The 16,191-nt window shown below is 37.1% G+C and overlaps 1 protein-coding gene across 1 annotated transcript; it reads left to right on the top strand.

Moving 5' to 3' along the window:
- The first annotated feature begins 2,682 nt into the window (after positions 1-2,682).
- LOC134006287 (serine protease FAM111A-like) lies at positions 2,683-4,583 on the top strand. The gene is made up of 2 exons (XM_062445373.1): positions 2,683-2,691; positions 2,785-4,583. Exons 1-2 carry the CDS (start codon positions 2,683-2,685, stop codon positions 4,555-4,557), a joined length of 1,782 nt encoding a protein of 593 aa, XP_062301357.1. The 3' UTR covers positions 4,558-4,583.
- The last annotated feature ends 11,608 nt before the right edge of the window (positions 4,584-16,191 follow it).

Raw genomic sequence — 16,191 nt, 5'->3', positions numbered from 1 at the left:
TGACGTCACTGACTTTCCCTACCTCACGTCATCTGATGCAGCCTTAGTACATGAGCAGACACACAGCTATTCATTTTCCTCTCCCACTGTCTGGGTATACTGAAAAAAATGTAGTAGGATAAAGAAAAATCTGGATGGTAAAATTTTACTTTATTAGTTTCTTGTCTGAAAAATTCTATTTTTGCTTTAAAATCTGCATACTTCTTCACACAGCCATGCAAATTCACATGCATGGTCAGGTAGGGAGTGGTTATAAATGAAATTTATAAAGACTTTTAGAGACTTTTATGTCATCCCTTATTGGTGAAAATGACGCTGTTACAACTATCCCTTTCTTACAACCAACCTCGGTCTCCCCATACATAAATAAAAGTGTGATTAAATGAATAAGTTAATTAATTAATATATGAAGGAATAAATAAATATATAAATAAATACTAATTAATTTAACATGTGTATTTAATGTTTCATCTCATTTAAAATTTATTTGTGGTGACCTTTTTAAGCATATAATGGTATAATCATTCATGTATTTTTTATGTTGAGTTTGGCTCTTACCATCCCCCATTCAAGATCAGCATTGACAGAGTTTGCGTGGTTTTCCCTCCCAGACCCGCCCTTCTCTTTCTGTGATTGGCTGGTAATCCGAGTCTGTTTCAAAAGTTGACACCCACAATTTTACAACAATCCAATCAAAACCCTCCAAAAAAAAAAAAAAAGAACCCGGGCCGTGTGAAACGAACTTCTGAGAAACCCCAGAGCCTGCACGGTCAGATGAGGACAGACACTCCAGCTCTACACTTCCGTGTTATACCCTCTGTTTAAGATCGTGTTGTAAAGTAATTGAAGAAAACTCCTGGTTAAACATCAGCTTTGTCTCTGGAGTATTTGTCAGGAGGAGGATTAACCGGGTAAGTCTGCATATTTTACTTTAGTTTGTGATTTATTGGCCAATATGACCAAAATCTTATATCTACATAATGGTACCTATCTCAATATGGCACATCTTAATTTAATTATTAAATATTTGGTCTGTACACCTCATATTACGATGTATGACATCATTAGATTATTAATAGTGAAGTATCAGTGTGTAAGCAGCATGTTACATACAGTAAGACCATAAATCAGCTTAAAACAGCTGCCAGCAGATGTCCTGATTCTTTGCAAGGAACAAAAAGGTTGTTTTCTTTTGCCACTGTGTCAGTAATAGTTGTTTGGGCCAATGAGCCACTGTCACACCTCGCTGTGTTAGTTAAGTCACTTTTTGTTTCCCCATAGTGTTTCTTATGTTACCGGTTTTATTTGTCTCGTTTCACTTGCTGTCCTGATGTGTTTCCCGCCTGTGTGATTACTGGCCCGCCCTAATGTGTTGCACCTTTCTCTTATTGTCTCCCCTCCCTGTAGAGTATACAGTCTGTTTGTTTTCCTCTCCTCTGTGCCAGTCCGTCTGTTCCCCAGTGACAGCCTCCCAGCCTTTCTAGTATTTTCCTTGTGAGTCTTGCTACCCTTTGACCCTGCCTTTTTGCCTGCCGTTTCTGTACCTTTGCTTCCGCTGACTGATCATTTGTGTACTGACTTTGGCTTACTTAAAGGACTGTTTTCTGCTTACTACCGAGCACACTTTTGAGTCCCTGCTCACGTCAGCTGTTACAGATGTTCAGTATGTTCAATTTTCAGTATAAAAGACACAAAAGTTTCTATTACTACTTTTTCTGCTGTACAGTTAATGTACCAAACTGTGAACTTTGTGTGCCGTTACAGCCCTAGTATAGGTAGGTCTTTGCAGAATGTGTCTGAAAGAAAATGGTGTTAGGGTGGAAGGATCCCCTTATGTGGATGAATTTTTTTTGTATGGCAATATGGTTTTTGACTCAGAGATGACTCCACGTCTCAGCTCCAGGTGAAAAAAATCCTAGATCTCAAATCCCAGACACATTAAAACTACCTTATATGTCTTGACACTGCAAGAGTTAAGTAATAAAAAGTACTTTTCACTTTTCGGGTGTGCCAAAGCTTTTACCACTATCCGTCTCAGAAGTATAGAGATGTTTCAAGAGCATCTTCCAATATTGCAGCTTTGCAAAAACGTGACATAGTGCCAACTTAGCTGACATAGTTCCGTTTGGGTGGTAATTTTGTAATGCATGCAAACATTGACATATTTATATTACAGCATATTTATATTACAGCCATGGCTGTAGACTTCCGTATTTCTTACATTTTTGACTTTATGTGATTTTCTGCTTTTAATACATTTTGGTCTTAATCGTATGCTCTGAGACCACATGTCCAACAAAAATTTGGGGGTGGTGAAATATTTAAAAAACGTGTGTGTATGTCCTTTACAGGGCAAAGCTATTTGCTATTGGTATCTAACCAGCATCTACCCGCCATCTCCAAACATGGCAGGGAAACACCATGACGAACCCAAGGTAAAGTACAGTACAAACCTCAAATCGTTTGTACTAGTTTGCCTTAGTTTAATGTGCAGTTAATAATGAAGCTACTTTCACTATGTAGGGATTCTTCAAGTTCTGTTATAATCCCTGTTGGTCAACCAATCAACTACCATCTGAGATAGTCACTTTCATTCAAAAGTTTAAAAAAAAGTAAATCTAAATCTGTTTATTTTGCAGACAATGGTTACATGCAGTCAAGTAAGAGTGAAGAGAGAAGATGATGGGGACTGTATGGTGAGTGGACACTGTAAGTACAATGAAAATTGCATTTTTATCAACAAGGACATCTAACTTTAATTTTTCTCATTCTGATTTTCTGCAGGATGGACATTCACATGAGTTAAAAGTGAAATTCAATGCCAGTGACCCTGAAGAGTACACCATTCACTGTGATCAGCCTCGCACGGTGCTGGAGGCAATAAAATCAAGTAAAAAATACAATGAACTGAAGTGTACTGATGAAAACATTGTAATTCAGCTCGGTGAGGCAGACGGGGAATACGCTGTTGCAACACATTTTCCTTGTTCTTGCCTAGAGGATGGGGCTTTACTTATCATATCATCTAAACCAGAAACGGTTGTAGAGGTCCTAAACAAACCCTCTGAAATAGTGCAACCACAAAGCAGATACTCTGTGTTCTACATTGATACAGTGGGAGGACGAAACGCCAAATCAAAAAAGCTTTTTAGAAGCACAGCAATGAAACAGTTGAAGTATCTGTGTGTCTACGGAGAGAAAGGGATGACTGTGGAAAATTGTCTGAAAAGAGACGGTCGATTCATTGATGACCTCAGTGAATTTACTCTGTCTGACAATAAGAATCCAAAGCGCCTTACCGAGCATACGCAAAAGGTTGACAACCTAGATACAAAAAGATTTAAGATATGTCTTCCACTGAACAAGAATACAAAGGCAAAAGATAAAAAACAGCAGGAAGTGCCATGTGCATCAAATAGCTCACAACGCAAGACTGACTCAGTACCAGTCTCAAAAGTCGTAGAAGTAGCAAAGCAGAGAGGAACCAGTGTGAAAACATTTCTGGATAAAAGTGACAGCAATGTGAACACTGAGGAGATTTATGAAAAACTGCGTCAGCAGTTTCCAGATCTGAAAAAATTAATGGAGAGTCGATTCCCAGGTGATTCTTATGAGGAAGCAGTGAATCTGAGGAGGGAAAACTTTGGAAAGATCCAAAAGTCTTTTAGTGAAGTTCACAGAGTCAAAAAACTGCTGGAACTGGGCAAGTCAGTCTGTAAAGTTGTTGTTGAGAATGTTCGTGAGGGCACAGGCTTCGTACTGTTTGATAACTGGATCCTGACTAACGCACATTTATTCAAAGATTGTGTTGAAGGAGAAGATCTGCTGGAGGGTTTAAATGTGTTTGCTTTGTTTAACTATGATGATCCTGAGCCTCACATGAATTATGACTGCTTTACTGTTAAGAAAACCCTCATTGACTTCAGTGATGCTGAACTAGATTATGCTGTACTTGAGCTCAACCCTGAGGGCGGGAAACCCAACCAAAGTACAGGGACAGTAAAGGTGCCACCAGGGCTCCTGAAGAAATTTGGTCCTGTGCCTCAGAACGGTGAAGCCTGTATTATTGGCCACCCAGCAGGAGAAGTTAAACAAATAGATCCCACATGCATCATTGAGAAAGAGAACAGAGGAAAGGCCATCGATGATAATTTAGAGCCAAACAGGAACTTCCCATTAATACTCCACTCAATCAGTAAAGTGATCACAAATCAAGGCATTAAAAACATCTTGATGGGTGGAAATAAAGCAGATGATGTAGTGACCTACAACACGTTCATGTATCACGGCTCTTCTGGCTCCCCGGTGTTTGATGCTCATTGTAGAGTGTTTGGTTTGCACACAGCAGGATATACCTATGGGTTAAAAAATGAAAATAGTGTAATAGAGTACGCCCAACCCCTGCTTACTATATTTAAAAGATTACTGACCAAGATTAAGAAAAGTGGAGATGATGAACTGTTGAAGAGAGTTAAGGAGGAAGCAGAGGGAAACCCACACCTGAAAGAGGATGTAAAAGTTGAGCCAGAAGAACCAGAGCCAATGGTTACTGAATAGATCATCAGAGATTCCTGAGACGTCTAAACCCGCTGTGGGATTAAACGTTAAGCTGTGCAACATGTCTTCAGGTTCCCCAACCAAACTGTTTAGTTACTATCAATTACATAACTCCAACCAAGTTATTTAACCAACCAAGAAAATCAATCAATCAATCAATCTTTATTTGTATAGCGCCAAATCACAACAAAGTCATCTCAAGGCACTTTACACATAGAGTCTAAACCGAACTCTTCAGGTTTTAATTTTAAAGAGACCCAACATTCACACATGAGCAGCACTTGGTGACAATGGAGAGAAAAAAACTCCCTTTTAACAGGAAGAAACCTCAGAACCAGAACCAGGCTCAAAGTGGGAGAACATCTGCCTCGACTGGTTGGGGTAGAGAGGAGAGAGAGGAAGGAGAGGAGAGAGAGAGAAGAGAGGAAGGAGAGGAGAGAGAGAGAGAGAGAGAGAGAGGAAGAATAGGAGAGAGAGAAGAGAGGAAGGAGAGGAGAGAGAGGAAGGAGAGGAGAGAGAGAAGAGAGGAAGGAGAGGAGAGAGAGGAAGAATAGGAGAGAGAGAGAAGAGAGGAAGGAGAGGAGAGAGAGGAAGAATGGGAGAGAAGAGAGGAAGGAGAGGAGAGAGAGGAAGAATGGGAGAGAGAGAGAAGAGAGGAAGGAGAGGAGAGAGAGAGAAGAGAGGAAGGAAAGGAGAGAGAGGAAGAATAGGAGAGAGAAGCACATTGAAAATCAACATTAAAGTTAGAATCTATCGTCCCGATGTCTAGAGCCCCGGATTACCTGAGAGACACTGAACTGATCTGTGGAGAAACTGAAACCAAATCAAAAGGCTTAGTCTTGTGTACCCATTACTTCCATTCCTGCTTAGTACCTTAAGGTTGTGTTTTTGTATATTCTGTTATGTTTTTGGTACCTTCCGCCATTTTCAGCTGTTTTTATCAAAACGATTGTACTGACCTGATCTCTTCTAAAGACGTTTTAAATCCACTTTTAATGTTTTGATTATTTTGTTGTTTTCTTTTATATTAGTTTTGTTTTTCTGTTTTTGTTTCTTCTTCTCGACATTGCTTTTATTGATTGTGTTTTCATTTATTCTGTATGGTTTTGTCTTTGATTCTGTAAAGCATCTTTGAGTTTTGTTAAAATCGCTCAATAAAATAAATGTATTATTATTATTATGATTGTTGTTATTGTTGAATTATACAAATGACAGCTGGCTTGTTTAATGTATTATTAATATTATTATTATTATTATTATTATTAGTAGTAGTAGTGGTATATTCTTTTTTATATATAATAAGCAGAAGAGAGCTTCATTATTAAATCTATTCTGCTTGTTTATTGAGAGAAAACCCACTCGGTTAATGTATAGACACCGGGAAGCTTAAGGCCAGACGTGCCAACTTTCCAGCTCTGTGTTGCTGCTTATTAGACCAATCGCGCCACCCCTCCCCCTCCTTGAAATGACTTATTGCAGGTTGATTTGTCTGTTAAGGTGGTCAAACACTGTCACAACCAAATGTTCAGGTCATTGTTAACTTACTGAAACTAAATGTTGGTATTTTGTCGCCTTTATGAGATAAGATAAGATCAGATAAACTTTATTATCCTTGACAGGAAATTTGTCTTGGGCACAAGTGCTGATATAGCTGCATATAGCACCATTACATTGAATACACACAACACAAACCGTTAGGATGATTGCACCTGCCCCAATTGCACATTTAATGAGTAAAATTTAAAAAAGACTGCAACTGCAGACACCAGACGCTATAAAAAAAAATAGGTCAAAACCCAATAAAATAAAATAAAATAATTTAAGCAATTAAAAATAAGTTAATAAAAACCTTAGGTCGGCAACCTGATTCTTTTGTTAAGGATTGTAATGGATGTTGGTACAAAAGAGAACTTGTATCTGTTAGTTATGTACTTGCTGGCCCAGAAGCGTCTACCAGAAGTTAAAATGTTTGTGGGGTCCTGAAGAGTCCTGTGTCTGTCTGACTACCGCTTTTTCGTGATCTAAAGGGATTGTTGTTACATTTGGTTGTTACTGTAGAGAGGACTGGTGTGTTTTTGATTGGCTTATTTTGGTTAAATAAATTAACCTTCAATGTTTAAAACAACTGACAACAAGTGTCCATCTTCATTTGCTTTATGTGTAATCACATTTCCGGGACATCTATTAAAACAAATTGTAACACCTTCAGATTTATTGGAGCCATGACTGAACAGTACATGGTCTCCCCACTGACCTGTCCACAAGGTGGCATCTGAGGCCCATGCTGTTGCAGTTTTTACAATATGCTTTGCAAAAAAGTGTCATAGTGCCGACTCAGCACACCTGGTTCTGATGGGTTGGCAGTTTGTAATGCTCACTGAATGAATGCAGGAAAACCTAAGGGGAACCCTTGAGACAGAGTAAGGGACCTGAGATACAGATGACCATGTTGTTGGTGTAATGGGCCTTCTTTAAGTCTTGGTGATCTCTGCATTTAAAACGTCTAGGTCACCCGGAGACCACATGGCCCAACAAACATCAAAGTTTGGGGAAATTTGTGGGTGGTGTTGCTGCTGAACAAAAAAAACAATGTTTCATGTATCACGGCTCTTCTGGCTCCCCGGTGTTTGATGCTCATTGCAGAGTGTTTGGTTTGCACACAGCAGGATATTACTATGATTTTAAAAAACACAAACAGAGTGTGATAGAGTTTGCGCAACCCCTGCTTACTATATTTACAAGATTACTGACCAAAATTAAGAAAAGTGGAGATGAGGAACTGTTGCAGAGAGTTAAGGAGGAAGCAGAGGGAAACCCACACCTGAAAAAGGTTGTAAAAGTTGAGCCAGATGATGATGAGCCAATGCACTGTGAGTAGATATTCAGGGGCTCCAGAAGCATCTAAACCCTCCTGCACAGGTTTCTTCATCAACACAATGATTTGATAACAATAGACTTCCTCATTTGTGACTCTTTTAAGTGTACTTTTTAGGACAATGAAATTGGTACAAACATGTTAGTTCAGTTACTTTAATTATAACTCTCTGCTGTTAACTTGTAACTCTATTACAGTGGTCGGCAATTAGGTTCTACCATGGGCCAGATGTTTTCAGCACTGTTTGTTTTGGGGGCCGGTGTTTTACAGGCACAGGGAAATGCTTTTGTTTACAGTTTTAGGGTTATTTCTGAAATGGTTGAAGCTGGTTGGTACTGACACAAATCTATTCTGGTCAGATACATCGTTATTTATAATGGAAATGTATTAGTAGATTTGATATCATCTATAAATGGGAAAACTTAGGGGGCCAAAACTTTTTGTTGGTGGGCCAGATTTGGCCCAGGAGCCACCATTTGCCTACCACTGCTCTGTTTTATTCTAATATTCTTATATTCTACTTTTAGTGTAGAAACTGTACTGTAATGATTTACTGTTAACTTGTTTGTGAACGCTTTAATGTCATAGTCATTGTTCAATATTGTAACTTTTCTTGTAGTAGTTATGTTTTTTCTGTTCAAATTTGCAGTTTTTTCATCAATATTTTAGTCTGTGTTGTATTCTGTTATAAAGCATAAACATAAATAACTTTTCACGCCTTTAATTAAGAACAGATGAAAACAGAGGGAAAAAACTAAACAAAGAGTATAAAACTGTTAAGCTGAAATATTGCAAAAACATTTTCACGCTTGTCTGAGGTTAAAAGTTGGTGTATTGATAAACAAAATATGTGTTAAATTGCATCTTAAACAGATTTAATCATCACTGATGAGCTGAAGAGACATCAGATCTGTGCGGAGCGATGACGAAACTGTAACCTTACACATCATTATATAAAGCAAACAGAAATGTCTTTTTTTATTGTGTCTGTAATATGTTTTTATCTCTGACATTGTTAAATAAAAAAACATGCATTTAATAATGACTGCTGGCTTATGTCCAATACTCTGAAATATTAGTATTTCATGCATACAGACAATACTAATATTCATATAATATACATATATATCTATTTCACTTTAATCTGTGCAATAAGAATATCACCTCTGGTATATTACCACTCAATACCAATATTACTCTTGTAAATGATGTCACGATATAGTATTATTATTATTATTGTTGTTTTTATACTTATTATTTATAGTTCTTTATTCTTTTTCTTATTGCTGCTCTTATATTCTATTTTTACTGTCAACTTGCTGCTGTATTAATGCAAATTTCCCCATTGTGGGACTAATAAAGGAATATCTTATCGTAGTAGTAGTATTAGTAGCAGTAGTAGTAGTAGTAGTAGTATTTTATCATTACTATTAAAATAAGCAGTGGATGAAGTTACATTTGATTTGACATTGATTAATAGATAAACTGATCCACCACTCTTCCTTTGCAAACTGCTCCAGGTGTTTCAGATTTTAAGGATGCTTTCTCCCAGCTGCTGTTTTGAGATCTCTGCATCAGATTTCATGATGTCCTTCACACAGTCAAGGCAACCGGTGCCAGAAGCAGCAAAACAACCCCAAAACATCTGTGAACCTCCACCATGTTTGACCGAACGGATCTTGTTCTTTGCTTTGAAGGCCTCATTTCGTTTTCTGTAAACAGTACCATGATGTACTTTACCAAAAAAAACTTTATTTTCAACCATAATATTTGATGAGGTTTTGTAGCTGGTCCACTTTTAACTTGGGAACAGCTGTTGATTGACTTTTTGAACCGATCTGTATACTGTAATGTGCTTTTGTTACCACTAGGTGGCACAAAAAAAGCATGTACGAATCAGGCGGGGAATATATATACACACACACACACACACATACATATATACACGCACACACACACACACACACACACACACACACACACACACACACACACACACACACTCACTCACACTCACACACACACACACACACACACACACAAACACACACACACACACACACACACACACACACACACACACACACACACACAAGCCAATAGTATCGGATCTGAGCAGCGCCATCTTGAAAATGTCAGGTGCATGCTGGGAAAAATAAAAACACGGATTCTACTTATATGGGCATCAGGAGGAGCATGAGGCGCCCTCCTGAACCTGTGAACCAATCATCCTGTCAATCACCACGTAACCACGCCCTAATGCATACCCTGCTTTATCGTCACATATAAAATCAGGGAGGCCAAAATGTCCCAAATGAACATCATACTGCATTGAAGAAGGCTTTAAACTAGCGATTGAGACCATAAACACATTTTGAAAACGTTTACTGAGGTTAGAAATCAAGTGAGAAGTTGGTGAATTCTCCATTGACTTGTATAGAGACGGAAGTCCTTTTGACACCTAAACGGTCGCCCCCTGGTGGCCTTTTCATAGAATGCAGTTTTAAGTTACTTCCGCATTGGCCTCATTTCAGAGGAAAGGAAATCCCCGCCTGTGTAAGACGTAAATATCCCAACAACCCTGGGCTACCAAGCAACCGAAAACCTAACAAAATGCAGGCAGTGATGGAAAGTACATTTACTAAAGTACTGCATTAAAGTACAACTTTGAGGTACTTTACTGCAGTATTTCCACATGATGCTCCACTACATATCAGAGGGAAATACTATACTTTACTGTAGTATCATCATGTCACCTGTAGCACCCATTCTGTTATGTAATAATTTGTATGAAGCTAAAAATGGTCAACGTTTGCTGCAGTTTGTCACTGTTATGTCTCTGAAAGAGTTTTTTTTTTAAAGTTACTGCTGCTGATCATCCATGATGTGAAATGTTAGTGGTCTCCATGGTTGATCAAAGTTTAATATTTTAGAACAGGAAATTAAACATTTATAATAAACATTTATAAAACCTTGTCAGTATGTGAGAAAATGTTCATATTTAAACTCTTTAAGTGACTCTTCTGGTTTGGATTCCTTGGTCTGAAGACGCTTTGAAGCCAACATCAGCAAAGAGTGAAAAGGTGCTGTGTTTGAGTTCCTTTGTTTCATATCTGGCAACCTGGGATGTTGAGAAGGGCATCAACCTGATGTCACAGAAATATGTGTAATGATCACAACCTCGTAACACTGCATTGTGTGGTGTTGGCACATAATGTGTTAAGATTACGTGCCAACACAACCACAGAAAATGGGCTGTGCACCAAATTACACAAAACGAAACAAAAACAGACGCGCCGAACCAGAATGCAGAGAATCCAGTACTTCAACTCAGCATGTTTCCTTAAACTCTGATAACACATCATGGTAATTTTATCACTTAGTAAAGTAAATACATTACATATTGGTAAATTACATATTTAATTAAAAACATTTTTTAAAGAATGATTAAATATCGGATAATATAGCTTTAAAATCTCCAAGACTCAAGTTTGAGGCCAGATTGCAGCTCATTTCTTGTAAAAGGTGCAGCATACCTGAAACCAGTTCTGCCAACATTAGTGCCAACAAGAGGGATGTCTAAGGTTCAGTAGTTACTGGATTTAAATAAGATAAGATTGACTGCATTATAGTCCTACAGTTGGAGGAAGACTGTCAACCTTTGATTCTATACAAGAGGCCTAGTTTAATTCTTGAGTCAATCGTCGACTGTCAAGCCAAATCCCTAAACATTTGTATGACTCAGCAAGAGTAACATGGGTGCCATTTAAAGTTTTGATGTCAGGATAGTTGGAGTCACTGGTGGAGATAGAGAAAACTGTTGGTCTTTTCTGCATTTTAAAGTAGTTTGTGATCATTTCTTATCATTCCTTAATGCTGCTTTGTCCATTAAGGCCAATCAAATACATGCTAGTGCAGTGTTTGTCACTGTAATAATTTAAGCTAAACACCCTGTCTCTTAGCAATACTATATTATTGTCAGCATTATTTTGATTTTTTAGATCACAAATCAGAATTGTTGCTGGTTCTTTTTTTGTCAATCCACCAATCAGCTTATTTTATGATTACTATCTAATTATCACTGTATGTTATAAACAGCTGTGCAGTGTTTTGGTATCAGATTAGTCTTCAGATAGGAGTCGTGGATTGTATTTCATCTTCTCACCTGCTGTGGCACTAACAGAGCCACACTTTTAATTTCGTTGTATTGTTCACAATATAATGACAATAAAAACACTTTGACTTTGACTTTGACTGAACAAGGCACTAGTGTCATTGTCACATTATTGTCATGTTCCCATGGTTGTACCAGTTGTTGATGCCGTTAGAAACTGATAGAAATGTTTAAGATAATTCAAATGACTTGTAACGTTGGATGAACCACTTGGATGAAACTGGTCAGGTTTATAAACTGCTAAATCTACTTAAAACATTTGCCACGTCACAATACAACATCATCCTGCATGGTGCAGTGTTGGGCAGTCAAAAATATGCAGGTGTGTCTTCCTGGCAGATTACTTTGTTAAATGAACATGGTGATGACACTTTTTACCTTACAGTCAGTGTTTTTCACTTTGATAACTTAGGCTGTAAAACCCTGTCTCTCACTATCACTTATTTATTCTTAGAGTTGCAACTAACAGTTAATTTCACTATAGATTCATTTTTCTTTTTTTTTGATTGATGAAAAATGCTTGAAAAGTTTCCAAGCCCATGGCGACTTTTCATTGTTTTCATTGGTCAATTAACAATCCAAAACCCAAAGACATTTAACTATAGTTATATAAATCAAAGAACAGGTTAAACCTGCTGAACAAGGAAAGCACTAGTGTTATTGTCACATCATTGTCACACAATGTTGCCATGGTTGTACCTGTGGCTCATGACCTGACGTGGGAGGTCCAACTCCAACCAGTCAGTTTTATAAACAGCTAAACCTTCGAGTTTGTCTCTTCGTGTCTAAACACTCCGCAAGAGTAGTAGTTGTGTTTTTTCTGTTCAAATATATTCAATATTTTAGTCTGTGTTGTATTCTGTTATAAAGCATAAACATAAATAACTTTTCACGCCTTTAATTAAGAACAGATTCAAACAGAGGGAAAAAACTAAACAAAGAGTATAAAACTGTTAAGCTGAAATATTGCAAAAACATTTTCACGCTTGTCTGAGGTTTAAAAGTTGGTGTATTGATAAACAAAATATGTGTTAAATTGCATCTTAAACAGATTCAATGAATAAATGATGAAGTTCATGAAGATTAAACACCACTGATGAGCTGAAGACATCAGATCTGTGCGGAGCGATGACGAAACTGTAACCTTACACATCATTATATAAAGCAAACAGAAATGTCTTTTTTTTACTGTGTCTGTAATACTTTTTATCTCTGACATTGTTAAATAAAAAAACATGCATTTAATAATGAATGCTGGCTTTTGTCCAATACTCTGCAATATTAGCATTTCATGCATAAGGACAATACTAATATTCATATAATATTCATATATATTTATTTCACTTTAATCTGCGAAATAAGAATATCACCTCTGGTATATTACCACTCAATACCAATATTACTCTTGTAAATAATGTCACGATATAGTATTATTATTATTATTATTGTTTTTATACTTATTATTTATTGTTCTCTATTCTTTTTCTTATTGCTGCTCTTATATTCTATTTTTACTGTCAACTTGCTGCTGTAATAATGCACATTTCCCCATTGTGGGTCTAAGAAAGAATATATTATCTCATTTATTTATTATTATTATTATTAGTAGTAGTAGTATTTTTATTATCATTATTATTAAAATAAGCAGTGGATGAAGTTACATTACAAGCCAATAGTATCGGATCTGAGCAGCGCCATCTTGAAAATTTCAGGTGCATGCTGGGAAAAATAAAAACACTGATTCTACTTATATGGGCATCAGGAGGAGCACGAGGCGCCCTCCTGAACCTGTGAACCAATCAACCTGTCAATCACGACGTAGCCACGCCCTAATGCATACCCTGCTTTATCGTCACATATAAAATCAGGGAGGCCAAAATGTCCCAAATGAACATCATACTGCATTGAAGAAGGCTTTAAACTAGCGATTGAGACCATAAACACATTTTGAAAACGTTTACTGAGGTTATAAATCAAGTGAGAAGTTGGTGAATTCTCCATTGACTTGTATAGAGACGGAAGTCCTTTTGACACCAAAACGGTCGCCCCCTGGTGGCCTTTTGATAGAATGCAGTTTTAAATTACTTCCGCGTTGGCATCATTTCAGAGGAAAGGAAATCCCCGCCTGTGTAAGACGTAAATATCCCAACAACCCTGGGTTACCAAGCAACCAAAAACCTAACAAAATGCAGGCAGTGATGGAAACTAAGTACATTTACTAAAGTGCTGCATTAAAGTACAACTTTGAGGTACTTTACTGCAGTACATCCACGTGATGCTCCACTACATATCAGAGGGAAATACTATACTTTACTGTAGTATCATCTTGTCACCTGTAGCACCCATTCTGTTATGTAATAATTTGTATGAAGCTAAAAATGGTCAACGTTTGCTGCAGGTGGAGTTTTTTTATTTTTTTATTTTGTTTTAAGTTAGTGCTGCTGATCATCCATGATGTGAAATGTTAGTGGTCTCCATGGTTGATCAGAGTTTAATATTTAAGAACAGGAAATTAAACATTTATAATAAACATTTATAAAACCTTGTCAGTATGTCAGAAAATGTTCATATTCAATCTCTTTAAGGCAAGGCAGTTTTATTTATATAGCACATTTCATACACAGTGGCAACTCAATGTACTTTACATAAAACAAACATTTAACAGAAAAAAAATTGGAAATAAAAAAAACATTGAATTTGAGAAATAAAAATAAAACCCAATAATAGTCAATACCCCCCCCCCCCCCCCCCCCACACACACACACACACACACACTAATAATAAAAACAAAGTACAGAAACATAGAAATAGAGAGAAATTAAATACTAGAATAGAGCATTAAATATAAGGTTGCAGCATAAAATAATGATTTGCTTTAAAATCATTAAAAGGACAAAGAGTGCAAATGAAAGATTAAAATTTAAAGTGCTTTGAATGATCTCAATCATAAGCACAGGAGAAGAGAATGAGAGAGGAGAGGAGACGAGAGGAGACCAGAGGAGAGCAGAAGAGAGGAGAGGAAACAAGAGAGGAGAAGAGAAGTGTTTTTACCTGGATATAAAAATATTCACAGTTGGGGCTGATTTCAGTTCTGCTGGTAGTTTGTTCCAGTTGTGTAAAAGCTGCTTCACCATGTTTAGTCTGAACTCTGGGCTCCACTATCTGACCTGAGTCAGTAGATCTCAGAGCTCTACTGGGTTTATATTCTACTAACATGTCATTCATGTATTCTGGACCTAAACCATTCAGTGATTTGTAGACCAAACTCTTTAAGTGACTCTTCTGGTTTGGATTCCTTGGTCTGAAGACGGTTTTAGGCCAACATCAGCAAAGAGTGAAAAGGTGCTGTGTTTGAGTTCCTTTGTTTCATATCTGGTAACCTGGGGTGTTGAGAAGGGCGTCAACCTGATGCCACAGAAATATGTGTAATGATCACAACCTTGTAACGCTGCATTTTGTGGTGTTGGCACGTAATGTGTTAAGATTACGTGCCAACACAACCACAGAAAATGGGCTGTGCACCAAATTACACAAAACGAAACAAAAACAGACTCTCTGAACCAGAATGCAGAGAATCCAGTACTTCAACTCAGCATGTTTCCTTAAACTCTGATAACACATCATGGTAATTTTATCACTTTGTAAAGTAAATACATTACATATTGGTAAATTACATATTTAATTAAAAACATTTTTTAAAGAATGATTAAATATCAGATAATAAAGCTTTAAAATCTCCAAGTGGAAAGTAAGACTCAAGTTTGAAGCCAGATTGCAGCTCATTTCTTTTAAAAGGTGCAGCGTACCTGAAACCAGTTCTGCCAACATTAGTGCCAACAAGAGGGATGTCTAAGGTTCAGTAGTTACTGGATTTAAATAAGATAAGACTGACAACCTTTGATTCTATACAAGAGGCCTAGTTTAATTTTAATTCTTGAGTCAATCGTCGACTGTCAAGCCAAATCCCTAAACATTTTTATGAATCAGCAAGAGTAACATGGGTGCTATTTAAAGTTTTAATTTCCGGATAGTTGGAGTCTCTGGTGGAGATAGAGAAAAACTGTTGGTCTTTTCTGCATTTTAAAGTAGTTTGTGATCATTTCTTATCATTCCTATATGCCGCTTTGTCCATTAAGGCCAATCAAATAAATGCTAGTGCATATTCCTTGTAGATTACACTCCAACATCAACAGAGTAGTAGACAGTGACAGTGTTTATCACTGTGATCATTTAAGCTGTAAACACCCTGTCTCTTAGCAATACTATATTATTGTCAGCATTTTTTTGATTTTTTAGATCACAAATCAGAATTGTTGCTGGGGTTTTTTTTTATCAATCCACCAATCAGCTTATTTTATGATTACCATCTAATTATCACTGTATGTGATAAACAGCTGTGCAGTGTTTTGGTATCAGATCAGTCTTCAGATAGGAGTCAAGGCACTAATGTCATTGTCACATTATTGTCATGTTTCCCATGGTTACACCAGTTGTTGTTGCCGTTAGAAACTGATAGAAATGTTTAAGATAATGCAAATGACTTGTAACGTTGGATGAACCACTCGGATGAAACTGGTCAGGTTTA

The sequence above is a fragment of the Scomber scombrus genome, chromosome 23, assembly GCF_963691925.1.
Source record: "Scomber scombrus chromosome 23, fScoSco1.1, whole genome shotgun sequence".
In the NCBI taxonomy this organism is placed as follows: domain Eukaryota; kingdom Metazoa; phylum Chordata; class Actinopteri; order Scombriformes; family Scombridae; genus Scomber; species Scomber scombrus.
This window is presented reverse-complemented; position numbering and strand designations above follow the sequence as displayed.